Source organism: Ornithorhynchus anatinus, chromosome X2, assembly GCF_004115215.2.
Source record: "Ornithorhynchus anatinus isolate Pmale09 chromosome X2, mOrnAna1.pri.v4, whole genome shotgun sequence".
Lineage (NCBI taxonomy): Eukaryota > Metazoa > Chordata > Mammalia > Monotremata > Ornithorhynchidae > Ornithorhynchus > Ornithorhynchus anatinus.
Genome location: NC_041750.1, coordinates 3788259 through 3814186, shown reverse-complemented (window position 1 = coordinate 3814186; position 25928 = coordinate 3788259). Strand labels below are relative to the sequence as shown.

Genomic DNA, 25928 nt, shown 5'->3' with positions numbered 1-25928 from the left:
TGAGCCTTGAAGCTTCGGCCTTTCTGAGGGTGAATCGGGATGGGCGGGGAGGGGAGTGAGTGGAGACCCCCCCCAGGGGAAGGGGACCCAAGCTCCTCACCAAAAGTCTCTTCTTGGGTTTGGAATTGAGGATAATTGTCATTCACATCTCCAATGGCGATGGGCAAGGTCTCTGCACAAAGAAACCAGTGGACACAGTCTCAGGCCCGGAGGGCGGTTGGGGCCGTGGGAGTCTCTGAGAATCTCCCCACATCCCACCCCGCACTGCCCAACCTCTGCTTCACAAGAATAATTGTGGTATCGGTTAAAGACTGAATAAGTTCCAAGCGTTGAGCTAAGCGCTAGGGGAGATACACTCCAATCAGATCGGACGCAGTCCCTGGCCCACACGGGGTTCACGTTCTACAGGGGAGGAAGAACAGCTATTTATGGTATTTGTTAAGCCCTTACTATGTGCCAGGCGCTGTACTAAGCACTGGGGTAGGTAGAAGATAATCAAGTTGGGCACCGTCCGTATCCCACGTGGGACTTACAGCTTTAATTCCCCTTTAAAGGTGAGGTAACTGAGGCCCAGAGAGGTGAAATCACTTGCCCAAGATCGCACAGCAGTGACGTGGGAGGTCCGGGATTAGAACCCAGGTCCTCTGAGTCCCAGGACCACGCTCTCTCCAGTAAGCCACACTGCTTCTGAATTGTACAGACGAGGGAACTGAGGTCCAGAAAAGTGAAGCGACTTGTCCAAGGTCACCCAGCAGGCATGTGGTGAGCCTGGGATTGGAACCCAGGTCCTCTGACTCCCAAACTCGCACTGTTTCCCCTAAACCAAGCTGCTCCTTCTTTGAGCATCATGGTTTAAGGAAGCAGCTTGGTCTAATAGAAAAAGCCCGTGCCTGGGAGTCAGGGGACTTGGGTTCTCATCCCGGCTCTGCGACGCATCTGCTGTGTGACCTTGGGCGAGTCGTTTCGTTTTTTTGCCTCAGTTCCCTCCTCTGTAAAATGGGGAGTAAGATTGGGAGCCCCATGTGGGACAGGGCTGTATCCGACCAGATTAGCTTGTATCTACCCTAGCGCTTAGTGCAGATAGTTGGCACATAGTGAGCGCTTAACAAACACCACAGTCATTATTGATTATTATTACCGAGGTGCCAGTCTGGTCCACCCCAGCCCCTCCAGGTCCTCGCCCGCGGCCTCTCACCATCAGGGCTGTAGGCCGGGTAGTTCTCACAGGTGTGATTATCCCAGGCCCTGATGATCAGGTGCACCAGATCGCAGAGCTCATAGTCGATGGCCGAGCTCTCGTTAACCGACACGGTGCCGTCGGCGTCCACGACGAACCAGTCCCGGCACACGGGGCCCACGTCCCGCTGGTCCTGGAGACAGGTCACGGACAGCAGCTGGATCTTCACGTCGGCCGAGGTGTCCGGATCCTCGGCCTTCACCGTGGTCACCACCCCGAAATGGGGCTGGTTCTCCGCCACCTCCACCTGCCGCAGCGAGTCCTTCACGATGTAGGGGGGCTCGTCGTTGATGTCCACCACCCTGACCACCGCCTGGGTCGTGTTGAGGCCCACGGTCGAGTCCGTGTTGACCGCCTGCACGGTCAGTGAGAAGTTGTTGGGCTTCGTCTCGTAGTCCAGGGTGACCTCGGGATCGAGGGACAGAGTGCCCTGGTATCTGCCTCCGTGGAGGTTCCCGGGCTGGGGGGAGGCGTGGATCACGAAGTTATTGGTGCCGACCCCGCTGAGGGTGAAGGTGATGCGGTTGTTGACCTCGGTCTGGTCGGCATCCCAGGCCTCCATCACCCCTATCTTCGCACCTGGCGCGAGCCGGGGGAAGCGAGGGTCAGGTTTTGGGGGGCCTCTTGGCGGGAGGGTGGGACGCTCTCTAATCCCCAGAGTGACCCTTTGGGAGACGCTCCCTGAACCTTCCCTCTTTTGCGTCGTCTATGTACTTGGATCTGTGACCTCTGGGCATTCATTCATTCAATCATATTTATTGAGCGCTTACTGTGTGGATCTCTGACCTCTGGGCATTCATTCATTCAGTCATATTTCTTGAGTGCTTACTGTGTGGATCTGTGACCCCTAGGCATTCATTCAATCATATTTATTGAGCGCTTAGTATGTGCAGAGCACAGTTTTAAGCCCTGAGGTAGAGGCACGTTGATCAAGTTGGACAGTCTCCGCTCCCTATGGGGCTCACATTCTTAATCCCCATTTTACAGATGAGGGAACTGAGGCCCAGATAAGTGAAGTGACTTGCCCAAGGTGACGCAGCAGGCACGTGGCAGAGCCGGGATTAGAACCCAGGTCCTTCTGACTCTCAGGCCCGGGCTCTATCCAGCTGCTTCCTTGATCACTCGGGCTTCTGCTTCCATCTGAGGCCTCCCTCATCCCTAGTCTTCCCTGGGAACTGGATGTCTTAGGCCTGGGTCGGGGAGGGATGGGGTAGAAGGACCCGAGAGGGTCGGGGGACGTACCCTTCAATCTTTCTTTGATGCTGAATTCGTAGAGGGAGCTGTTGAACACTGGCTGGTTATCGTTGATGTCCTGCAGGCAGAGAGATGGACACAGAATAGAGCACCCCCTACTCCAGCCCCAGGCCCCTCCCTAACCCCTCCCAGAGGTCCAGAATATAGTGGGGGCTCCAGAGAGTCCCCCCGCCACCAGCCCCCGCAGCAACCAGAAAGTGGGCACAATCCCGAGGGTGCAGAGAGAGGGGTGGTCGGATGGCAGACGTGGTTCCCACGAGGGACGACGGGTCGGGGAAGGTGCCCGTATCCCTCCACCGTGAAAAGTAGCCCCCTGACCCCAACCCGAGTCCAGCGCCGGGAGACGGGTGGGTGGGGAGAGGGAGAATCTGGGGTTCGGAGACCCAGTAAGTACGGCTCTTCCCCTATCGTCCCAGCCATCCCATCCCAAACAACTTCCCCTGGGTACGGGGTTGGGGGAGGGTCTATAGGGAGAGAACCATAGGGGCTAAGGTAGGTGGGGGGTGCTTCTCTGGAGGAGAGGTTGGACAGGGACAATCCTGGAACCGGGGAGAGTAGGTGCATGCCCACGCGCACACACACACACACATGATCCGAGGGGACATGCTTAAGGAACAGAACCTCTTGCCAGCGCAGGAGGTTCTCCCTTGAAAACACCTCCCACCTCCTCAGCAGACCGAACCACTGGAACCATTGATTCCGGCAGCCACTCGGATCCACCCGGGCCGGGGCCCGGGGCAGCTGCCCCCATCCGCCCACTCCGGGGGCCCCGGTAGGCCACCCCTCCCAGTTACCTCCACATTGATGGTGACGTTGACGGTGGTGTTGAGGGAGGGCACCCCGAGGTCGAACACCAGCACGGTCAGCTGGATTCTGCCCAGGAGGACCGGGTCGATGGCCTCTCGGTCCAGGGTGGTCCCGTTGGTCAGGACCCCGGAGTCACACTCCACGGTGAAGTTCCTGCTGTACGGCCCCTCCAGGATCTCAAAGCAGATCCGGCTGTTGTTGCTGTCGGGCTCGTCGTTGTCGTAGGCCTGGTGGGAGGCCGGGGGAGATGGGGACGGTCATCGGCGGCCCCTCGGACCCCTCCGGAGGCAGAGTCTCAGGCTTCAGCCCACCCGGCCGGGACCAACAACCGGCTACGATAACTGGTGTCTGTTAAGCACCCACTATGTGCCGAGCCCTGTTCGGTGCTAAGCCCCTAAAATAGTGGTCTGCACATAGTAAGCGCTCAGTAAATACTATCGGTTGAGTGGATACAGAACAGTCAGATCGGACACGGTCCCTGTCCCACGAGGGGTTCCTGGTCTATAAGGAAGAAAGGAGAATCTCATACCCATTTTATGCATGGGGTCCCACAGACTGTGAGATATATATATATATATATATATATATATATATATATATATATATATATATATATATATTTGTTAGGCTCTTACTATGTGCCAGGAATTGTTCTAAGCACCGGGGTAGATACATGCTAATTGGATTGGAAGCAGTACCTGTCCCACATAGGGCTCACAGGCTTAATCCCATTTTACAGATGAGGAACTGAAGCCCAGAAAAGTGAAGTGATTTGCCCAAGGGGACACAGCAGATGAGTGGCGGACCCGGGATTAGAACCCAGTCCTTCTGACTCCCGGGCCCGGGATCTATCCACTAAGCCGCACCGCTTCTCTCGTGGTCCAACGAACCCCTCCCGCTGTTTTCATTTAGAACCTGTGTCAAGATCCACTTCCTCCAGGAAGCCTCCCAGCCTGACCTAGAGCTCCTACCCCAAAAGGAGCCCTCCTAACCCATCTTCTCCCAGGGCCTGGCTGGACTGATGAGGAAGGGACAAGGAAGTAAGTAAACCTCAGTTAAACAGAGAACAGAGATGGTGGAGAAATGGCTAAATGGAGGACTGCTTGTGAAGGTTCCTTCCCAGAGAGCCTTAAGGACCTTTGGGGCGTGCAGGGAGGCAGGGGACTGGTCCCCATGACCTCTCCAAGATCCTTCCAGCAGAAAAGCAGCGTGACCTAGCGGAAAAACTCTGGGCCTTGGAGTCAGAGGCCCCGAGTTCTAATCCTGGCTCTGCCACGTACCTGCCGTGTGACTTTGGACAGGCCACCTCGCTTCTCTGCGCCTCAGCTCCCTCATCTGCAAAGTGGGGATTCGATCCCTGTCCTCCCTCCTACTTAGACCGTGAGCCCCCCGTGGGACCTGATTATTTTGTAGCTACGCCTCGCTCAGTACGGTGCTTGGTACACCGTAAGCGCTTCACACATACCACAATTACCATTATTGGATTCCAGAAATCCCCAGGGGCTGGGCCGAGGCGAAGCCCCCCGATTCCTTTTCCTGGGGGGCACGCGGTCCTCGCTCAGCCTGCCGGCTCACCTGGATCTTCACGTTCACGCCGTCGACCTCCTCTTTGACGAAGGCGTTGTAGGAGCTGCTCACGACAGGCGGGTTGTCGTTGACGTCCTTCAGCCTGATCTCTAGCAGGGTGGAGCCCATCTGTTTGCCGCCGTCCTGGGCCTGCAGCGTGACGTAGTGCACGGCTTGCCGCTCGCGGTCCAGCAGACTCCCGTTCTTCACCGTCACCACCCCGCTGGCCGGCTCCACCTGGAAGATGTGCCGGCTGCCGGTGGGGGCCGGGGCCGGGGACACCGTAGCCGGATCAGGCAAGCGGTGAGGAACGGCCCGAAATTCCACCCCCCACCCCCCCTCACTCTCGCTTCTCTCGCCATCCAGCCCTTGCCCGCGTCCTCCCTCCTGCCTGGAACTCCCTCCCCTTTCTCATCCGGCAGAACGCCGCTCTCCCCATCTTCCAAGGCCTTCGGACCTCACGTTCCGGGAGGCCTTCCCTCATCGATCTTTCCTTAGGTGTCTATCACCACCAATCCCTTCTCCCCCTCCTCCCCCCAGTATTCCTAGATTTGCAAGGCCCTCCCGGGGAACTTGGACCGTGTCGAATTCCCACCTGGCTACTCTTTCCCGGTGCTTAGTCCTGTGCTCCGCACACGGTAAACTGTAAGCCGATTGAGGGCAGAGATCGTGTCTGCTCACTCTGTTGGATTCTCCCAATCGATCGATGGCCCTCACTGAGCACTTACCGTGAGCGGAGCACTTTACTAAGTTCATGGCCAGTGTTCTGCACAAAGTCAGCACATACCACTGATTGACGGTTTGATACCTACATGGACTCGGGCAGCAGCTGGTAGGTGATACTGCCCCAGGGACCGGTATCTGGGTCTATAGCCTGGGAATAGCCAAAGGACCCCAGTAAGCAGCAGGCCACCTCGCCCCCCAAACACGATGCTCGACATCAGTGCCCCTTCCCCGCAGTGCTCATTCCTTGGGGGTAGGACGAGGATGATGGTGATGATATTTATCGAACGCTAACTCCGTGCTGGGCACCAGGGAGGAAACAAGATTGTCAGATCTGACATAACTCCTGTCCCGCCCAGGGGGTCACGGTCATGAGAAGCAGCGTGGCTCAGTGGAAAGAGCCCAGGCTGGCGAGTCGGAGGCCATGGGTTCTAATCCCGGCTCCACCGCTTGTCAGCTGTGTGACTTTGGGCAAGTCACGTTCATTCATTCATTCAATTCATTCAATAGTATTTATTGAGCGCTTACTATGTGCAGAGCACTGTACTAAGCGCTTGGAATGAACAAGTCGGCAACAGACAGAGACGGTCCCTGCCGTTTGACGGGCGTACGGTCTAATCGGGGGAGACGGACAGACGAGAACGATGGCAATAAATAGAGTCGAGGGGAAGAACATCTCGTAAAAACAATGGCGACTAAATAGAATCGAGGCGATGTACGTTTCATTAACAAAATAAATAGGGTAATAAATATATACAGTTGAGCAGAGGAGTCCAGTGCTGAGGGGATGGGAAGGGAGAGGAGGAGGAGCAGAGGGAACTGGGGGGAAAAGAGGGTTAAGCTGCGGAGAGGTGAAGGGGTGGTGCTAGAGGGAGTAGAGGGAGAAGAGGAGCTCAGTCTGGGAAGGCCTCTTGGAGGAGGTGAGTTTTAAGTAGGGTTCTCACGTAACTTCGCTGTGCCTCAGTTACCTCATCTGTAAAATGGGGATGAAGACTGTGAGCCCCACGAGGGACAACCTGATCACCTTGTATCCCCCCAGCGCTTAGAACAGTGCTCAGCACCCAGTAAGCGCTTAACAAATACCGTCATTATTAAGGAGGGGAGAGAGAACAGCATGGACTAGTGGAAAGATCCGGGCCCGCCACTTGTCTGCTGTGTGGCCTTGAGCAAGTCACTTCACTTCTTTGGACCTCAGTTCCCTCATCTGTAAAATGGGGATTAAGGCTGTGAGCCCTATGTGGGACAGGGACTGTATCCAACCTGATTAACTTGTATTTACCCCAGTGCTTAGAACATAGTAAATGCTCATTCACTCACACACAGCCATGCAGGCGTACACATACATACCTATATACAGGCATGCGCCCAGAAATACCCACAGCCCCGCGGAAAAGGGTCCCAGGGTCCTCTCCCGCAGGTGACCCTCGTCCTGGGACCGGTCCCCAAGCGTCCCCGCCCCCGGCGGCACCCCCCGTGGCCGGTCCCCCCCGGCTCCCGGGCCCCGACCTGGATGCTGTCAGTGACCACCGTGCCGATTTCGCTGTTCTCGCTGACTTCCAGGACGAAGAGGCTCTGGTTGAAGGTGGGGGCGTGGTCGTTGATGTCTATGAGCTTGATGGTCACCTGGGCGCTGGAGGTTTTGTAGCTCATCGAGTCGTTGGCCACGATCTGCGGGGGCCGGAGAGAGGGGGTCCCATCGGCGAACCCCGTCCCCACCCCACCCCCCCCAGACCCCGAGCCCCGGGAGGCTGGCTGGTTCACCCTCACCTCCACCTCCATGTTGTCATTGATCTCGTAGTCCACCAGGGTGGAGTTGAAAACCAGCACCTGGACCTCACCCTGGTTGACCACCTTGTTGGGGAACACGGAGAAGGCGTCTCGGTCCTTCCCGTGCAGGCTCAGGTGGAACGTGCCGTTGGGGCCCTGGCGGAGGAGACCAAGGGAAGAAAAATGGCGTCCAGAGCCACTCGCCCCCGGTGTCGCCGGGGTGACCGTCGGGCAGGGGGCGGCACGAGAGTGGGATCGGACGGGGGGCGGGCAGAGCTGGCTTGCTTCCCCTCTGCGAGCGATCGTGGGGACGGCGCTCCCGTCCTCTCTCAGGTGCTCAGTGAAGTGCTCTGCGCACAATAGATTGTAAGGTCCTGGAGGGCAGCAGTTGTGTCTACTCTATTGGACTCTCCAAAGCACTTAGTATGGTGCTCTCCCCTCAGTAGACTGTAAGCTCCTGGGTGGAAGGGATTGCGTCTACCATCTATTGAACTCTCCCAAGCGCTTGACCCAGTTCTGGACGGCGTCGATTGTGTCTGTTATCTACTGGACTCTCCCAAGCGCTTAGTACGGTACTCTGCCCCCAATAGATTGTAAGCTCCTGGACAGCAGGGATCAGATCTACTATCTGTTGGACTCTCCCAAGGGCTTAGTAGAGTGCTCTAATAATAATAATAATGTTGGTGTTTGTTAAGCGCTTACTATGTGCCGAGCACTGTTCTAAGCGCTGGGGTAGACACAGGGGAATGAGGTTGCCCCACGTGGGGCTCACAGTCTTAATCCCCATTTTACAGATGAGAGAACTGAGGCACAGAGAAGTTAAGTGACTCGCCCACGGTCACACAGCTGACAAGTGGCAGAGCTGGGATTCGAACTCATGAGCCCTGACTCCAAAGCCCGTGCTCTTTCCACTGAGCCACGCCGCTCTACCCAAAGTAGACCGCAACCTCCTGGAGGGCAGTGATGGTTCTCTCCCAAGCGCTCAGTACAGCGCTCTGTATAGAGTAGGCACTCGATAAATGCCAATGGGTTGGTCGGGGTGGGGCGTCAACACAGCAGAGGGGAGCCGGGAGGACGCTAGCCACTTGCCTTATCAGGGTCGTACGCCACGATGCTCAGGTTGTTGACGGGCACCCGACTGGAGGCGTGTTCCTCGATGAAGCCCTCGAAGGTGTTCTGGGCCTGGCTGAAGTTGCAGTCGGCCGTCTGGCAGAAGTAGAACTTGGGGTCGTTGTCGTTGACGTCCGTCACCTTGATCGTCACCCACGTGCTGTTCCAGGCTCTGATCCCGTTGACGTCCTCTTTGGCCTCTGTGGCCTGAGGGGGAGGAGAGGGGTACATCCGGAGGGGCCTCCAGCCGGAGTAGCGAGGCGGGATCGGTGCTTCTCTCCCCACCCCTCTCCCTCTCTGTCCCGTCTTCCCTGGCTCCCTCACCTGCCCCTTCCCCTCCCTGTCCTGCTCCTCCACCTCTTTCTGTCCCCTTCCTCCTCCCCGGCCTGTCCCCCTCCTCCCGCTCCCACCTGGTCCCGTTCCTCTGCCCCTTTCCTGTCCCTGTCCCCCATTCCTCCTTGATCCCTATCCCAATCTGCCTTCCCCCTTCCTGTCCCTCTCCTCCTCCCCCACTCCCCGTCCCGTTCCTCCTCCCTGCTCCTTGTCCCACTCCCTCTCCTGCTCTTCTTCTCCTCTTCCTGTCCCATTCCTGCCCATTCCCCTCCCGCTCCCTGTCCTGCTCCTTCTTCTTCCTCTCCGTCCTGCCCCTCCTCCCCGTTCCCTGGCCCGCTCCCTGTCCCGCTCCACTCACATAAACCTGCAGCCGCACCGCCTCGTCTTCTTTCAGCAGGTCCTCCCGATCCAGAGTACTGTTCACGTTGATCGTGCCGCTAACCGAGTCGATCGTGAACCAGGTCGGCCTGGTGGAATCTGAGAACCGGGAAAGGGCCGACGTGAGCTCTGGGCTGTGAGCGAGGGGCTCCCCCTACCCAGCCCCCCAGCCTCAGGAACCGGGGCCCGAGAGAGGCAGAGGAGGTTGGAGGCCATCCAGGGCCACCGTGGCCAGGGTAGGTGACCCTTCCGCCCGGCCCCCAACTCACCGGTGATGTTGAAGTAGATGTAGTCGTTGATACCCTTGTCTCCATCGATAGCGACCACTCTCAGGATCTCCTTATTCTAGAACCGGGCAGAGGATGGCAGAGGAGGGGTCGGGGGCTCCCCCCACTATTCCGTCATTACAGCATGGCGGGGGGGTGTTAGGGGTTCCCCTTTCCCCCCATCTCCTGTCGGTACGGGTCGGGAATGGGTGCGTCAGGGCCCCCCACCCCCACATCTCACTCTTAGAGGCCTCGATCCCCTCTCCCCCTTCTACCTCACCTCACTGCTCTCCTACTCCAACCCAGCCCGCACGCTCCGCTCCTCTAATGCCAACCTTCTCACTGTACCTCCATTTCATCTCTCGTGCCACCGACTTCTCACCTACATCCTGCCTCTAGCCTGGAACGCCCTCCCTCTTCATATCTGACAGACGATGACTCTCCCACTTTCAAAGTCCAAGAGGCCTTCCCTGACTAAGCTCTCCTTTCCTCTTCTTCCACTTCTGCATCGCCCTGATTCGCTCCCTTTATTCACCCCTCCCTCAGCCCCACAGCCTTTATGGTCCATATCCATAATTTATTTATTCTAGTAAAGTCTGTCTCTCCCTCTGGACTGTAAGCTCTTTTTGAGCAGGGAGTGTGTCTATTATATTATTCTACTGTCCTCTCCCAAGCACTTAGTCCTGCGCTCTGCACCCATTAAGGGCTCAGTAAATAGAATTGATTGATTGATCTCACCAAAATAGCATCCTCAGACACGGAGCCCTCAAAAGGAGCCCCAATAAACTGGGGTGCCAGATTGGGGACGTCCACGACGTTGATGGGAAGGTAGATGATCTGAGATCGTTGAACAACGTGCTGCCCATTTAGGAGGCCCCCACCGTCCTGCAGCCGTGGAAAGGGAGGACGGTGAGGAGAGAGCGGGAGAGAGGACGGCGGGGAGAGCGGGGGGACGGTGGGGAAAGAGGGAGGACGGTGGGGGGAGAGGGTGGGGTGTGTGGCGGGAGCGGTCGCCGCCGGTCCCGCTCCGCGGCCGCCCCGACCTACGTAGGCCTGAAGCTGCAGCTGATAGTAGGTGCTCTTGCTGTTGTAGTCGAGCAGACCGTTGAGGTAGATGCTGCCGTTGTCCGAGACGGTGAACAGGTTCACGTTTTCCGTGGTGTTTGGGATGATCTGGGGACAAGGGCGGTGACCCCCGGATGGGCATGGGGACCTCCAGAGGCCACTCCCTGGGCGTTCCCAACAGCCTCGGGACGTCTCTCCAGCTCCCCGCCTGCACCCACGGGTACCTACGGGCTCCCACCCCAAGGCCGAACCCAGTTCGGTTCGGCTCACAGTCCCAATCTCCGTTTTGCCAGCGAGGGAACTGAGGCCCAGAGAAGTGAAGTGTCTTGCTCAAGGTCAGTCGGCAGACAAGGGAAGGGAATAAAATTAGAACCCAGATCCTCCGCCTCCCAGGGCCGAGCTCTTTCTACTAGGCCGCGCTGCTTCTACCAGCAGCTTTCTTGACGGTGTTGCCCACAGTCCCGGGGCAGGCAGCACCATGGAGGACTGGGTTGCTCCCCCCGACCCCATCCGAGCTACCTCCGCCCTTGAGGACCCCAAAGCACCAGTAGTGCCCCAATGGACCCCGACCTCACCCCCAAGATCGAGTATTTCACTAGGCCGCTTGAGCCGGTGTCGCGGTCTTCGGCTAGCACTGTGCAGACGATCGTTCCGACAGTATCATTCTGAAACGGGGACGGAGATCAGTTTGAGGTGGGGGCTGCCTCCTAGCCCCTTCCCTTTCAGACCCCCGCTCTCCGGGTTGGGTGCGCCCTCCCCCCCCCCCCCGAGAACAGGGACCCCCTGTTCCAGAAAGGCCAATTTGGCCTCAGGTAGACTCCCAGTCGGCTCAGAAACTACAAGTCTCAGCGTGCCCTCAGCCCCGCGTGATGCACTGCATGCTGGCCCCGTGTCCGTGGCTCCGTGTCTGAGGATGCTATTTTGGTGAGATCAATCAATCAATTGTATTTACTGAGCGCTTAATGGGTGCACAACACAGGACTAAGTGCTTGGGAGAAGACAATAGAACAATATAATAGACACACTCCCTACCCAAAAAGAGCTTACAGTCCAGAGGGAAAGACAGACATTAATAGGAATAATAGGGATTGCCCAAGTGCTCCTGGGGAAGGAGAGTCAGGCAGCAGTCCCCCGGGGGGTCAGGGTGTGGGGTCCTCTTGGGCAGGGGCCAGAAGACACTTTCCCGGGCCCGCAGTCAGGTGGCCGCACCATCCTATGGTGCGGCGGGGCTAGGGGGGAAGGGAGCGTCACCTCGTAGACCGAGGCGCTGGATGGAGGATTCTGGAAGACGGGCTTGTTGTCGTTCCTGTCCTCCACTACGATGACGACGTCTTTCCGCACCTGTTGGGGAAAGAGTTTTTAATGTTTTTTATGGTATTTGTTAAGTGCTGTCTACGTGTTAGGCACCGTTCTAAGGGCTGGGGTACATACAGGCTAATCAGGTTGGACACCATCCATGTCCCACATGGGACTCACAGTCATAATCTCCGTTTTACAGATGAGGGAACTGAGGCACAGAGAAATTAAGCGATTTGTCCAAAGCCACACAGCAGACAAGTGACAGAGCCAGGATTGGAACCCAGAAGCTTCTGACTCCCAGGCCCTTGGTCTATCCATTAGTCCACGATGCTTGTGTACGTTCCATTGGCAGGCGGGCATGAGCCGAGAGCAAGGAAGGCCCTGCCCCATTGCCCCAGGTGGGCAGAATCGGGGCGGGGGTCATGTCTACTGATTGTATTCTCCCAAGGGCTTAGAACAGTGTTCCGCACACCCAGCAGACTGTAAAGTCCTGGGGGACAAGGATCGTGTCTACCAACTCTATTGGATTCTCCCAAGGGCTCTTCACACAATTAGACTCTCACTTCTTCAAGGACAAGGATCGTGTCTACTAACTCAGAAGGGAGTGGGAGAAAGGGAAAAGAGGGTCTAGTCAGGGAAGGCTTCTTGGAGGAGATGGGCCTTCAGTAAGGCTTTGAAAGGGGAGAGAGCCATTGTCAGATAGGAGGGTGGGAGTTCCAGACCAGAGGCAGGACGTGGGCAAGAGGTTGGCGGTGAGATAGACGAGATCGAGGTACAGTGGGAAGGTTGGTATTAGGGGAGCGATGCCGAGAGTTCCTGGGGGGCAGCTGCCCCTCCCGCGTCCTCTCTACCTGGTTCAGGACCTGGTACACTCCGCCCCGCCCCCGAAACCTGGCCTCAGACACCCCCTCCACCGTACTCACTTGTGAATTGATTCTGTCTGTTACAAGGAGGGTGACTGGCAAGTGAATGTTTTCCTGGAAAAAAGAAGAGGGACGTAAATGGGAGGGAGGGGGAGAAAGTCAATCAGCCAATCATACCTGTTGAGTGCTTACTGTGTGCAGAGCGCTACTGTACTAAGCACTTGGGAGAGTACAGCACAACAATAAACAGATATATTCCCTGCCCGCAATGAGCTTACAGTCTAGAGAAGCAGTCTGTGAGAACCAGCGTGGCACAGTGGATAAAGCATGGACCTGGGAGCCAGAATAATAATAATGTTGATATTTGTTAAGCGCTTATTATGTGCAGAGCCCTGTTCTAAGCGCTGGGGTAGTCACAGGGGAATCGGATTGTCCCACGTGGGGCTCACAGTCTTAATCCCCATTTTACAGATGAGGTAACTGAGGCACAGCGAAGTTAAGTGACTTGCCCACAGTCACGCAGCTGACAAGTGGCAGAGCTGGGATTTGAACTCATGACCTCTGACTCCAAAGCCCGTGCTTTTTCCACTGAGCCACCAGAAGGCTCTGCCACTTTGCTGTGTGACCCTGGGCAAGTCAGTTTGCTTCTCTGTACCTCAGTTACCTCATCTGTAAAATGGGGATTGAGACTATGAGTCCCACGTGGGACAGGGACTCTGTCCAACCTGAGAACTTTGTATCTAGCCCAGTGCTTAGAACAGTGCTTGGCACATAGTAAGCGCTTAACAAATACCATCATCATCATTATTATTTTTTATTAGGGGGGAGACAGACATTAATAGAAATAATTGCAGATGTAGATATAAGTGCCTTGGGGCTGGGAGGGAGGATGAATAAAGGGAGCAAGTCAGGATGAAGCAGGAGGGAGTGGGAGAAGAGGAGAGGAGGGCTTAGTCGGGGAAGACCTCTTGGAGGAGATGGGCCTTCGATAAAGCTTTGAAGACCGGGAGGGTCATCGTCCATCCGATATGAGGAGGGAGGACGGTCCGGTGGAACCCCAGATCAGCCTCTTCCCTTCCCGAGATTTGGACGTCCCCCGCCCAGTCAGCCTAGGAGTTCCTCGAGGGCAGGGAATATTTCTTGAGCTTCCAGCCTCTTCCCAGAGCTTAGCGCTAAGCATTTAGTTGTAGCAGCGGTATTTACCGGACGTCCGCCGAATACAGTGTACTGAACTAAGTGCCCGGGAAAGTCCAGCAGAAAGACAAGATCCATTCCCTGACCACAAGGAGTTTCCACTCTAAAGGACTGTTGGATGTCAAACTTAACATTTCCGAAAGGGAATTCCCCATCTTCCCACCCCAATCCTGTCTTCCCACTACTTTGCCATCATTGTAGACAACACCACCACAGAGAGAGCAAAGGATGGGGGTGGGGGTGGGGGTTCTGGATTGTTTCACCTGTAGAGATAAGGTGGGGACTTAGGAGGATGGCTTCTCTGAAAGCAAGCGGGAGCCTCTCGGTCAAAAAAAGGGCCAGCCTCCTGCCCCGGCCGGCCTCCCTCCCCGTCGAAACACTGTTCCCCGCTCTCCTCTTCCCTCCTGCCTCCCTCCTCCTTCTGCCAAATCCATCCTGGTTCTTACCTCATAGTCCAGAGTCTTGGCCACCCTAGCTATCCCCGTGTGTCCCTCGACTGAGAAGCGGTCCCCGAACGGTCCAGCCATGTCGTAGGACAGAGTGTCTTGGTCAACGTCCGTAGCTATAAGCCAGAAAGCTACCGCGCCTGGCCAAGGAGGGAGAACGGTGATGGAAGGATATGACCCCCACTTTGAATCTGTAGGATCTGGGCAAGTCTTGCCTGCCGTGTGAGCTTGGGCAAGACGTCTAACTTGTCTGTGCCTCAGTATCCTCATTGGCAAAATGGGGATTGAATACCTGTCCTTCGTCGATCGAAGAATTTATTTTATCATGGGTATCCGTTAAGGGCTTACGATGTGCCAGGCACTATTCTAAGTGCTGGGATAGATGCAAGTTAATTAGGTTGGACAGAGTCCCTGTCCCACATGGAGCTCGCAGTCTTAATCCCCATTTTACAGATGAGGTAACTGAGGCACAGAGAACTGAAGAGATGGGAACCCAGGTCTTCTGACTCTTCTGATTGTTTTCTACACGGGCTGACAGCAGGCACTGCTACTTTGAACCGCTAGCTCTCGGGCACTTTTTGGAGGCGTGGAGCACTGACCCAGGTGTATCTTGGCTCTGGTCTCTCCCCGCGGCCCCTCCTGCCCTCTGAGACCCTCCGTCCTCACCCTCCCTCCCCCACGGCTCGGTGGGTACTCACCTATGGGCAGATCTTCGGGCACGGTCAGCCGGGACATGTTTGGGAGAAAGCTGGGCGCTAAATTATATGGAACATTTGTCCCCTCTGTAAGAGAGACCACATTTCATTCATTCATCCAGTCGTATTTATTGAGCGCTTGCCGTGTGCAGAGCACTGTATTAAGCGCTTGGGAGAGAACGATGCAATAATAAACAGACACATTCCCTGCCCACAATGAACTTATGGTCCAAAGGTGGGGAGACAGATATCATTACAAATAAATGACAGATATTGACATAAGCGCTGCGGGGCTGGGATGGGGGGAAGGAACAGAGGGAGCGAGTCAGGGCGATGCAGAAGGGAGTGGAAGAAGAGGAAGGCGGGGGGGTTTAGTCTGGGAAGGCCTCTTGGAGGAGATGGGATTTCAATAGGCTTTGAAGGGGGGTAAAGTAATTATCTGTCATTCGGTCATCATAGGAACCCGGCCTTCTCCCTTCTCCTATCCACTCTGCTAAGACCCTGCCCCAAACCTGGAGGGGGCCGGGGTAGTGACACTAGGCCTTGCCCCCGCCCCACCTCCTAGTGACATCACCATTGTCCATCCCCCGTCCCCCCCCCGGCCTTCCCCCAGTCCATAGAAATCCCACCCATCAAAGCTTCACCCAAAAGCCCAGCCAGATGGACATTTGGCCAGTGGGCAGGAGGAGGAATCTATGGCACCGGGATTTGTGGAGGATGGGGAAGGGGGCATTCTGTTGAGCCCTCCCAGGGCAGGAAGGGAACTTACCAGCGACAGTGAAGAAGAGCAGGAGGGCAAGCAGGTGCCATGCCATCCTCCCCGGGGGCACCTGCCAGCACCTGGAGGGAAGGAGAATCGAGTCAAGGCCTGCTACGGGGCCGGGCCGGGTGTCCTGCCCCTGGGCCCTCCTCTGTAATAATAATAATTATGGTATTTGTTAAGCGCTTACTATGTCCCAGGCACTGTAATAAGCACTGGCGTTAGATACAAGTAAATCGGGTTGGACACAGGAAGCCCGCCTGGGGCTCACAGTCTTGATCCCCATTTTACAGATCAGGGAACTGAGGCCCGGAGAAATGAAGTGACCTGCCCAAACTCACTCAGCAGGCGGGTGGCGGTGCTAAGATTAGAACCCATGACATTCTGACTCCCTGGCCCGTGCTGTATCCACTAAACCACGATGCATCTGTATCCACGGACCTGCCCCCGTGCCCCCCTGCCCGCCCCGTGCACCTCTGTGCCTCAGCACCCTCATCTGTAGGACAGGGACTCATAATAATAATAATATAATAGAAATGATTATAATACATAATAATGATAAAATTGTGGTATTTGTTAAGCACTTACTAGGTGCCAAGAACTTTTCTAAGTACTGGGGTAAAGACAAGGTGCTTGGCACATTCCTTCTCAGTGAGAAGCATTGTGGTCTAGTGGATAGAAGCCAGGGCCTGGGAGTCAGAAGGACCTGAGTTCTAATCCCGGCTCCTATATGCAACAGGGCCCAGTGGACGCGGGCCGCCTCGATGCAGTTGGGCGGCGGCCCCCCAGCTAGGAAGGGGGAAGGAGCACTGGCTGGCAGCCAGTGGGCTTGACCGACGTACCTGCCGACTGACAGGGCCCCGCCCCAGCCTCGCCCACACCCCCGACCAAGCCTCTCCTCCCTCGAATCGATGATTCAAGATGAGTCCACAACCCACCCTAACCCCCAGCTCCGCTACAGGGAAAAGTCACTTTAGAGCCCCTCGTTTATGGCCTCAATCACCACCCTGCTCTATGTCCTTTCCTGGGTAGGAGAACCAGAGAGGGTGGCTGACCTTCCTGAAGTCACACAGAGCAATCCCCATCCCCTGCGCTCCCACAACTGGATCCGGGCGGCCTCCTTCCCCTCGGCCTCTCCTGGACTCATCATTCCCGGTCTTCCGGGCATCCTACGGAATCTGACTATTTCCGGATGATTTCTCTGGTTCTAGATATTGTCATCGAATCGTATTTATTGAGCACTTTCAGTGTGCAGAACACTGTTCAGAGCGCTTGGGCAAGTACAGTAGAACAACAGAACAGATACATTCCCAGCTCACAGTGAGCTTACAGTCTAGAAGGGGAGACGGACATTAATAGAAAGAAATAAATTACAGATTATGTACCTAAGTGCTGTGGGGCTGGGGGCGGGGGGGAGGTGAATAAAGGGGAGTAAGTCAAGGCGACGCAGAAAGGAGTGGGAGAAGAGGAGAAGAGGGCTTAGTCGGGGAAGGCCTCTTGGAGGAGGAGGAGGAGATGGGCCTTCGATAGGACTTTGAACCGGAGGAGAGTCACTGTCTGTCGGACATGAGGAGGAAGGGCATTCCAGAACAGAGGCAGGACGAGGGCGAGAGGTCGGCCTAGATGAGATCGCGTTACAGTGAGAAGGTTGGCATTAGAGGAGCCAAACGGGCCGCCCGGGTTGGAGTAGGAGAATATCGATACCTTATTCCCCCCTCCCCATAAGAGCAGAAACCTCTGGTGGGGGGGGAACACGTCACATCTTTGTGTTGAACTTTGCCCAGTATTCAGTACACCCCGTGGGAGCTCAATAAATACCTTACCACTACTCATGGCCTAGTGGAATGGGCACAGGACTGGATGTCAGGAACCTGGGGTTCTAATGCCGACTCCGCCACTTGCCTATTGGGTGACTTTGCCCAAGGCAGTTAACCTCTCAGTGCCTCAGTTTCCTCCTCTGTGAAATGGGAATTAGATAACCTAGTCTCCCTCCTCGGCTGTGGCTTATCTTTTTGTTTGTTTGTTTAGGGTGTTTGTTAAACGCTTACTAGGTGCCAGGCACGTTCTAAGCGTTGCAGTAGATACGAGGTAATTGGATTGGAAGCAGTGTCTGTCTCACCTAGGGCTCACAGTCTTAATCCCCATTTTAGAGGCAAGGTAACAGAGAAAGAATTCAGTTGGGCATTAAGAGGAGAAAGAAGAAAAAGGAAGAAACGAAAAAGGAAAGGATCAGAGGAGGAGAATGATCAGAGGGCACGATCCCAGCTCTCGAGGAGCTTGCAGTTTACTTTCTGCAGAGCTCTGTACTGAGCGCTTGAGAGAACACAAACAGGAGCTTACTGTCTGAGGGTGAGAAGAAAGGCAGACAAAAATTGAAAACATACAAAAAGACCAAAGAGTAAGAGCCAGATGCCAGTAGTAAAAAGGAAAACGAACAATTAAATACAAAAATAAAAATCTATGGATAAATGAGTGATGATTATAAACAGTGCCTTAACTGTAGTGTACTCTCCCAAACACTTAGTCCAGTGTTCTGCCTTCAGTAAATGCTCAATAAATAGACTGTATTCACTCAATCGTTTTTACTGAGTGCTTACTGTGTGCAAAGCACTGTAGTAAGCACTTGGGAGAATACAACATAACAATAAACAGACACATACCTTGCCCACAACAAGCTCACAGGTCTAGAGAGGGAGACAGACATTAATATGAATAAATATATAAATAAATAAATAACGGATAGGTACATGATTACAGACCGTAAGTTCGGCGTGGGCTCGGAACGCGTCGATCACTCTGTTCTCCCAAGCGCTCAGTACAGTGGCCTGATCGTAGTAAGCACTCAGTAAAGTCCATTGATGATGAATAAATACCACCGACTAGTGATACTATTAATCGATTGCTTGAGAGCTGAAAGTGGCTGATGGGTAAGTGGGAAAAGATTGCAACGTTCATCTCTTTGCACAAAGTAGGTGCTCAATAAATACCATTAGCTGCCTGACTCAGGAGATGAAGGCTCAGGGCACTTTGGCTTGTCTACTCTGGGGAAGGGCACCTGGATATTAAGTTAAGTGGCTTGAAATAATGGTGATGATGAAAAGATTTCTGCTACTACTCGTTAAGCGCTTATTATGTGCTAAGCCCTGGGGTAGCTACAAGATAATCAGGTGAGACCCAGTCCCTTTCCCACAAGGTGCTTACAGTCTAAGAGGGAGGGAGAACAGATATTGAATCCCCGTTTCCCAGATGAGGAAACTGAGGCCTAGAGAATCCATCAGTGACATTTTTTGAGCGCTAACTGTGTTCACAGCACTGTACTAAGCTCCAGGAGCTTACAGTCCAGATTGGGAGATGGACATTGGGCAAGTCACTTCACTTCTCTGGGCCTCAGTTTCTTCATCTGTAAAATGGTGATAAAGATTGCGAGCCCCATGTGGGACAGGGTCTGTGTCCAATTTTTATCTTGATTCTATTTATTGCCATTGTTCTTGTCTGTCCATCTCCCCCGATTAGACTGTAAGCCCGTCAAAGGGCAGGGACTGTCTCTGTTACCGATTTGTACATTCCAAGCGCTTAGTACAGTGCTCTGCACATAGTAAGCGCTCAATAAATACTATTGAATGAATGAATGAATGAAAATAAATTATGGATATGTATATAAGGGCTGAGGGGAGAGATTAAGAGACTTGTAAGCTCAATGTGGGCAGGGAAAATGTCTACCAACATTGTTGAATTGTACTTTTTTTTTAATGGTATTTGTTAAGTACTTATTATGTGCCAGGTACAGTGCTTGGCACATAGTGAGCGCTTAACAAATACCGTTATTATTGTTCCTATTACTAAGCATTGGGGTAGCTACATGCTAATCAGGTTGGTCACAGTCCATGACCCACGTGGGGCTCACAGTGTCATTCCCCATTTTACAGATGAGGTAACTGAGCCCCAGAGTAGTGAAGTGATTTGCCTAAGGTCACCCAGCAGACAAGTGGCGATCTGGGATTAGAACCCAGATCCTCCTGACTCTCAGGCCCATGTTCTATCCACTAGGCCAAGCCGCTTCTCAAGTGCTTAGTATAGTGTTCTGCACGCGGTAGGTGCTCAATAAATACCGCTGATTGATTAGTTGTCGAAAGCCAGAGTGGGCAAGTGGCAGAGTTGGGATTAGAATTCAGGTCCTCTGACTCCCAGGCCCGTGATCTGTTCAGTAGGAACATGATGCTTCTCCATCCCTTGGCTTTGAAGAACACTTTATCTAAATTAGTTGACCTTGGGCTAGCTATTTCAAATGCCTTTCAATCAATCAATCAAATTTATTGAGCACTTACCGTGTGGAGAGCACAGTACTAAGTGCTTGGGAGAGTTCAACCGTGTGGAGAGCACAGTACTAAGTGCTTGGGAGAGTTCAACAGAGATGGTGGACACGTTCCCTGCCCACAACGAGCCACAGTCTAGAAGGGGAGACAGTCATTCATTTTAAAAAATAAATTGCGGATATAAATGTAAGTGCAGTGGGGCTGAGGAAGGGGTGAATAAAGGGAGCAGTCCAGACAACGTAATCAAACATTATCTCAGAGGTTCGGGGGCCAGTGATGGAGTTTTATGGGGGCGGGGGTCTGGGTGGATCCAGGGAAGGGAAAGAAGTTCCACGAAACATTAACATGTTTTGCGTCAGAAATGCCAAAAATGATCTGGGGGTCATAGTGGAACCCAAGCTGAAAAAGTCACCAACCCTTATCCACTTCCTGGAGACCTTTCTGGATTGATGCTGCTCTTTTTAAATCCATCCTCTGACTCAGTGACTCTCCCCTCCTTCAAAGCTTTACTGAAGGTCCATCTCCTCCAAGAGGTCTTCCGTGACTAACCCTTCTTTACTTTTCTCCTGCTCCCTTCTGTGTCGCCCCAGCGTGTTCCCTTCGTTCATCCCCTCTCCCAGCCCCACATCACCTGTCTCCCTTTCTAGACTGTAGAAATAAATTTTATTTATTTATAATAACATCTGTCTCCCTTTCTAGACTGTAAGCTCCTTGAGGGCAGGGAATGTGTCTGTTTATTGTCCTGTTGCACTCTTCCAAGCGATTAGTACAGTGCTGTGCACACAATAAGCTCTCAATACTATTGACTGACTATTTTTTAAAAAATTGGTATTTGTTTAGTACTTACTGTGTGCCAGGCACTGTATTAAGTGCTGGGGTAGTTAAAAGTTCCTCAGGTTGGACAGTCCCTGTCCCACAAGAGCCTCCGGCCTTTAATCCCCATTTTGCAGATGAGGTAACCGAGGCCCAGAGAAGTAAAGTGACTTCCCCAAGGTCATCCAACAGACAAGTGGCAGAGCTGGGATTAGAACCCAGGTCCTTCTGACTTCCAGGCCCGTGCTCCAACCACCAGGCAACGGTGATTCTCAACTGAAGGATAACACTCAGCTCTTCCATGACGCCGTAAAGTCTCAATAAATACCATCGATTGAATAACCGATTGATCGATAATACGTATTTTTGCTACACTGTTGGAGAATTAGGGGGGCATCCTTCTGCCAGCCCCGTCTGTCTGGGGAAGACAAGGTCTTGTGGGAAGACATAGAAATGCCCGTGGGGTTGATCAGCACATGTATTACAACGCAAATTTTCTTTTACGTGGCAATCCTCAAGAGCAAATCCCCCGCATTTTAAGAGAACTGAGGACGTTTCTTGGGTTATCCCTATTCAGTCGTATGTATTGAGTGCTTCCTGTGTGCGGAGCACTGTCCTAACTGCTTGTCTCCTGAGTGAAAATGTCCCCCAGTGAAAAGAGCACAGGACCAGGAGGTTGCCATTCTAATCCCTGCTCCGCCACTGATGCCGCTGACTTGCCATTTGACGAGAATAATAATAATTGCACTCTGCGTTAAGCACTCACTCTGTGCCAAGCAATGTGCTGAGTACCGGATTAGATGCAGGATAATCAGGTTGGACCCGGGGCCAGGGGTCTGGGACAGATGGGGTCTCAGCGTGGCTCTGTGGAAAGAGCACGGGCTTGGGAGTCAGAGGTCATGGATTCGAATCTCAGCTCTGCCACTTGTCAGCTGTGTGACTGTGGGCAAGTCACTTAACTTCTCTGGGCCTCAGTTACCTCATCTATAAAATGGGGATTAAGACTGTGAGCCTCATGTGGGACAACCTGATTACCCTGTATCTCCCCCAGCGCTTAGAACAGTGCTCTGCACATAGTAAGCGCTTAACAAATGCCAACATTATTATTATTATTATCCCAGCTCCACCCCTTGTCCACTGTATGAGACCTGGGGGAAAGCACTTATCTTCTCTGGGCCTCAGTTTCCTCATCTGTAAAATGGGGATAAGACACCTGTGCTCCCTCCCCCTTAGACTGTGAGCTCCGCGTGGGACAGGGATTCTGTCCGATCTGATTGCACCACATCTACCCTGGCATTTAGAACAGGGCTTGATGTGTGATAAGCGCTTAACAAACACCACAATTACTCTTATTTTACAAACATCATGGCCCATTGGAAAGAGCACTGGCCCCGGAATCAGAAGTCCTGGGTTCTAATTCTGACCCCTCCCCGTATCTGCTAGGTAATCTTAGGCAAGTCATTTCCCTTCTCTGTGCCTCAGTTTCCTCATCTGCAAAACGGGGATTAAATATTACTCCCTCCTACTTAGACTGTGAACCCCGTATGAGACAGGACCTGTGTCCCACCTGATTAACCTATATTTACCCCAGTGAGTCCAGTGCGTGGCACATAGTAATCACTTAACAAGTACCTTAATTATTAATGTATCTATTATATTGTTGTGTTGTGCTCTCCCAAGTCCTTAGTAAAGTGCTCTGCACACAGTAAATGCTCAATAAATACGATCGATTGATTGATATTATTATTTTTATCGCACACATAAGAGAAACAGTAGACGTCTCCAACCTCGGGAGACCCACAGCCTGCCCTGCCCTGGATGCTGAGGAAGCCAATCAGTCACTCAATCAATCAGTGGTATTTATTGAGCACTTAATCCTGTTTGAAGCACTGTACTAAGCGCTTGAGAGTACAATATAACCGAGTTGGCAGACATGTTCTCTTCCCCCAATTAACTAGAATCTTCCCATCAATCAATCAGTCCATGGTATTTATTGTGTGCTTCCTACGTGCAGAGCCCCGTATTAAGTGTTTGGGGTAGTCCATTACAACAGCATTAGCAATCAATCAATCAGTGGTATTTATTGAGCACTTACTATATGCAGAGCGCTGTACTAAGCGCTTGGGAGAGTCCAGTAGAACAGAGTTGGTGGATACGTCCCCGGCCATAACGAGCTTACAGTCTAGACAGAATCCAAGCTCTCAGTCTAGAGAAGCAACGTGGCTTAGTGGAAAGAGCCTGGACTTGGGAGTCAGAGATCGTGAGTTCGAATGCTGACTCTGCCACTTGTCAGCTGTGTGACTTTGGGCAAATCACTTAGCTTCTCTGTGCCTCAGTTACCTCATCTGAAAATGGGGACTAAGACTGTGAGCCCACGTGGGACAACCTGATTATCTTGTAATTACCCCAGTGCTTAGAACAGTCCTTGGGACATAGTAAGCACTTAACAAATATCATCATTATTATTATTATAACAGGTCATAGCGTTATTCATTCAATCGTATTTATTGAGTGTTTTCTGTGTGCAGAGCACTGGGGAGAGAACAATAGAACAATAAACAGACACATTCCCTGCCCACAACAAGCTTACAGTCTAGAGGGAATCCCAATTCCCAGCCTTAAACCAGCCTGGAGGAAAATTTGAGAAACTCCAGGCCCTCCAGGACAGCAAACCCCAGCCATCACATCGGGAGCTCAGCTCCTGGAGAACCAGGCTTGGTTGGAGGGGCCCAACCCGGTGCCATCCTCCTCGTAGGCGCTCAGAGACAGACCGCAGACTGCCTGAGAAGCTGGGGCATGGAGTGGGAAACTGAGGCCCGAGATGACTGAGGGAGTGGGGTAGAAACTGGAGGTCCGGGAGTAGGAGGTTACCCTGGAGGGAAGCAGGAAGGGTACGACAGCCTCATTTTCTCTAAATGCCCTTCCCTGGTCCCAGAGGGCTTTGCTTTCCTTCCTCTCTCCATTCTCATTTTCCATGCTTCTTTCCTGAGCCTTCTCCAGTCGAAAATTCCTCCTCCTCCTTTCCCGTCTCTGGCCTCCCTTGCCAACCCCAAGCCGCCACCTCGTCCTGCCCGGCAAAAGTCCTGCAGCCGACACCGTTCCCGGCTCCAGAGCCAGAATCCCCCAGGGAGGGATGGGGAGGGGCGACCCAATTTCAGGCCTCTCACGACCCCGCCAGCCGACCGCTCCGTCATACTAAAACCGGGGATGACCGTCCCCCCGCATCCCAGCAATGACCCCCTGCCACCCCTTTCCCCGGCCTCTGGGCCTCCCCCGAACCTGAAACCCTTCACCCCCTGACCCAGGCTAGGCTAAAATATCTATATATAATATAGATATATATAATATAGATATCTAACTATATAATATATATAGATCTGTAATTTTATTTATTTTGATGCCTGTTTACTTGAGTTGATGTCTGTCTCCCCCCCATAGGCTATGAGCTCGTTGTGTGCAGGGATAGTCTCTCTTTATTGCTGTATTGTACTTTCCAAGCACTTAGTACAGTGCTCTGCGCATAGTAAGCGCTCAATAAATACGATTAAGTGAATGAATGAATAGAAGAGAAGCGGCCCAGAGAGGGAGAAGCCTCTCAAGCCTGAAAACATTACTCTGGAAACACACTCTGGCGGTACGCCGGTGCCTCTGCTCCCCAACTCTTCCCTCCGCCGCCTCAGGTCTTCCCGCTCTACCCCCTCCCCGAGCCCCTCTCCCCAAGGCCCTACCTGCGTCTCCAGGGAGAGCGCTCGGAGATGCTGCTCACAGCTGGGGCGGGCCGATCCGCTGACAGAAGGGCAGAGGGAACTTTGGTTCCTCTTCCCACTGCCCCACGGTAATCATTAACACTCCGAGGCACTGCCCTTTCTCCTCACATCAGCACTTCCTCCTTCTCCCCTTCTCCGGAGAAGCGCCCGGCCCTGGAGGGCAGGGGGTTTGTGGCTACTGGAGCCGGGATGGTGGAAGAGGGAGGCTCCGGGATGGAGGATTTGAGGGCCAACGTTTGGGAAGTCAGTCAGTCGTATCGACTGAGCGCTGACTGTGCGCAGGGCCCTGTCCTAAGTGCTTGGGAGAGTACAGTAGAACAATAGAAGACACATTCCCCGCCCACAGTGAGCCGACAGTCTTGAGGGGGAGAGGGACATCAGTAGAAATAAAGAAATGACAGACGTGGACCTCAGTGGTGTGGGGCTGGGAGTGGGGATGAATAAAGGGAGTGAGTCAGGGCGATGCAAAAGGGAGTGGGAGAAGAGGAGAGGAGGGTTTAGTCAGGGAAGGTCTCTCGGAGGAGATGGCCTTCAATATAGGTTTTGAAGGCGGGGAGAGTCATCGTCCGTCAGATTTGAGGAGGGAGGGCGTTCCAGGCCGGAGGCGGGATGTGGGCAGGAGGTCGGCGGTGAGATAGATGAGTTCGAGGTACAGTGAGAAGGTTAGCATTAGAGGAGCGAAGTATGTGGACTGGGTTCAAGTAGGAGCATATGAGGTGAGGTGGGAGGGGACAAGGTGACTGATTGCAGTAAACAGGATGGCCTAGTGGATAGAGCACAGGCCCAAGAGTCAGAGGACCTGGGTTCTAATCCCAGCCCTGCCACTTGACTGCTGAGTGACTTCGGGCAAGTTAATAATAATAATGTTGGTATTTGTTAAGCGCTTACTATGTGCCGAGCACTGTTCTAAGCGCTGGGGTAGTCACAGGGGAATCAGGTTGTCCCACGTGGGGCTCACAGTCTTAATCCCCATACCCAGATGAGGTAACTGAGGCACAGAGAAGTTAAGTGACTTGCCCAAAGTCACACAGCTGACAAGTGGCCGAGCCGGGATTCGAACCCATGAACTCTGACTCCAAAGCCCGTGCTCTTTCCAGTGAGCCACGCTGCTTCTCTATAAGTTCACTATAACTCTATAAGTTCTCTATAACTTCTCTATAAGTTCACTTCTCTAGACCTGTTTCCATTAGGCGAGGCTGCTTCCCTACAATTACAATTGATTGACTGATTGTGAATCAGCAAGCTCAGTTACATTAAGCTCGGACTGAGCCC

The 25928-nt window shown here is 53.5% G+C and overlaps 1 protein-coding gene across 2 annotated transcripts in view; it reads right to left on the bottom strand.

Annotated features, from left to right (window-relative positions):
• The window catches only part of CDHR2 (cadherin related family member 2), a 30544-nt gene extending 5874 nt beyond the window's left edge, over positions 1 to 24670 (bottom strand). The window contains exons 1-20 of one of the 2 annotated variants that reach the window (XM_029053143.1): positions 24618 to 24670; positions 15773 to 15843; positions 15007 to 15090; positions 14309 to 14448; positions 12729 to 12782; positions 11758 to 11847; positions 11082 to 11171; positions 10489 to 10614; positions 10180 to 10326; positions 9445 to 9520; positions 9156 to 9274; positions 8444 to 8671; positions 7355 to 7510; positions 7094 to 7255; positions 5677 to 5738; positions 4874 to 5117; positions 3286 to 3525; positions 2480 to 2549; positions 1196 to 1816; positions 101 to 172 (exon numbers count right to left, since the gene is read on the bottom strand). In XM_029053143.1, coding sequence (XP_028908976.1) covers positions 101 to 172; positions 1196 to 1816; positions 2480 to 2549; positions 3286 to 3525; positions 4874 to 5117; positions 5677 to 5738; positions 7094 to 7255; positions 7355 to 7510; positions 8444 to 8671; positions 9156 to 9274; positions 9445 to 9520; positions 10180 to 10326; positions 10489 to 10614; positions 11082 to 11171; positions 11758 to 11847; positions 12729 to 12782; positions 14309 to 14448; positions 15007 to 15090; positions 15773 to 15818 — 2827 coding nt within the window. In that variant the 5' untranslated portion in view covers positions 15819 to 15843; positions 24618 to 24670. Of the gene's footprint in view, positions 1 to 100; positions 173 to 1195; positions 1817 to 2479; positions 2550 to 3285; positions 3526 to 4873; positions 5118 to 5676; positions 5739 to 7093; positions 7256 to 7354; positions 7511 to 8443; positions 8672 to 9155; positions 9275 to 9444; positions 9521 to 10179; positions 10327 to 10488; positions 10615 to 11081; positions 11172 to 11757; positions 11848 to 12728; positions 12783 to 14308; positions 14449 to 15006; positions 15091 to 15772; positions 15844 to 20129; positions 20163 to 24617 lie in introns of those variants that run through there. The other variant, XM_029053142.1, reaches the window with a different exon arrangement.
• Positions 24671 to 25928: the final 1258 nt, after the last annotated feature.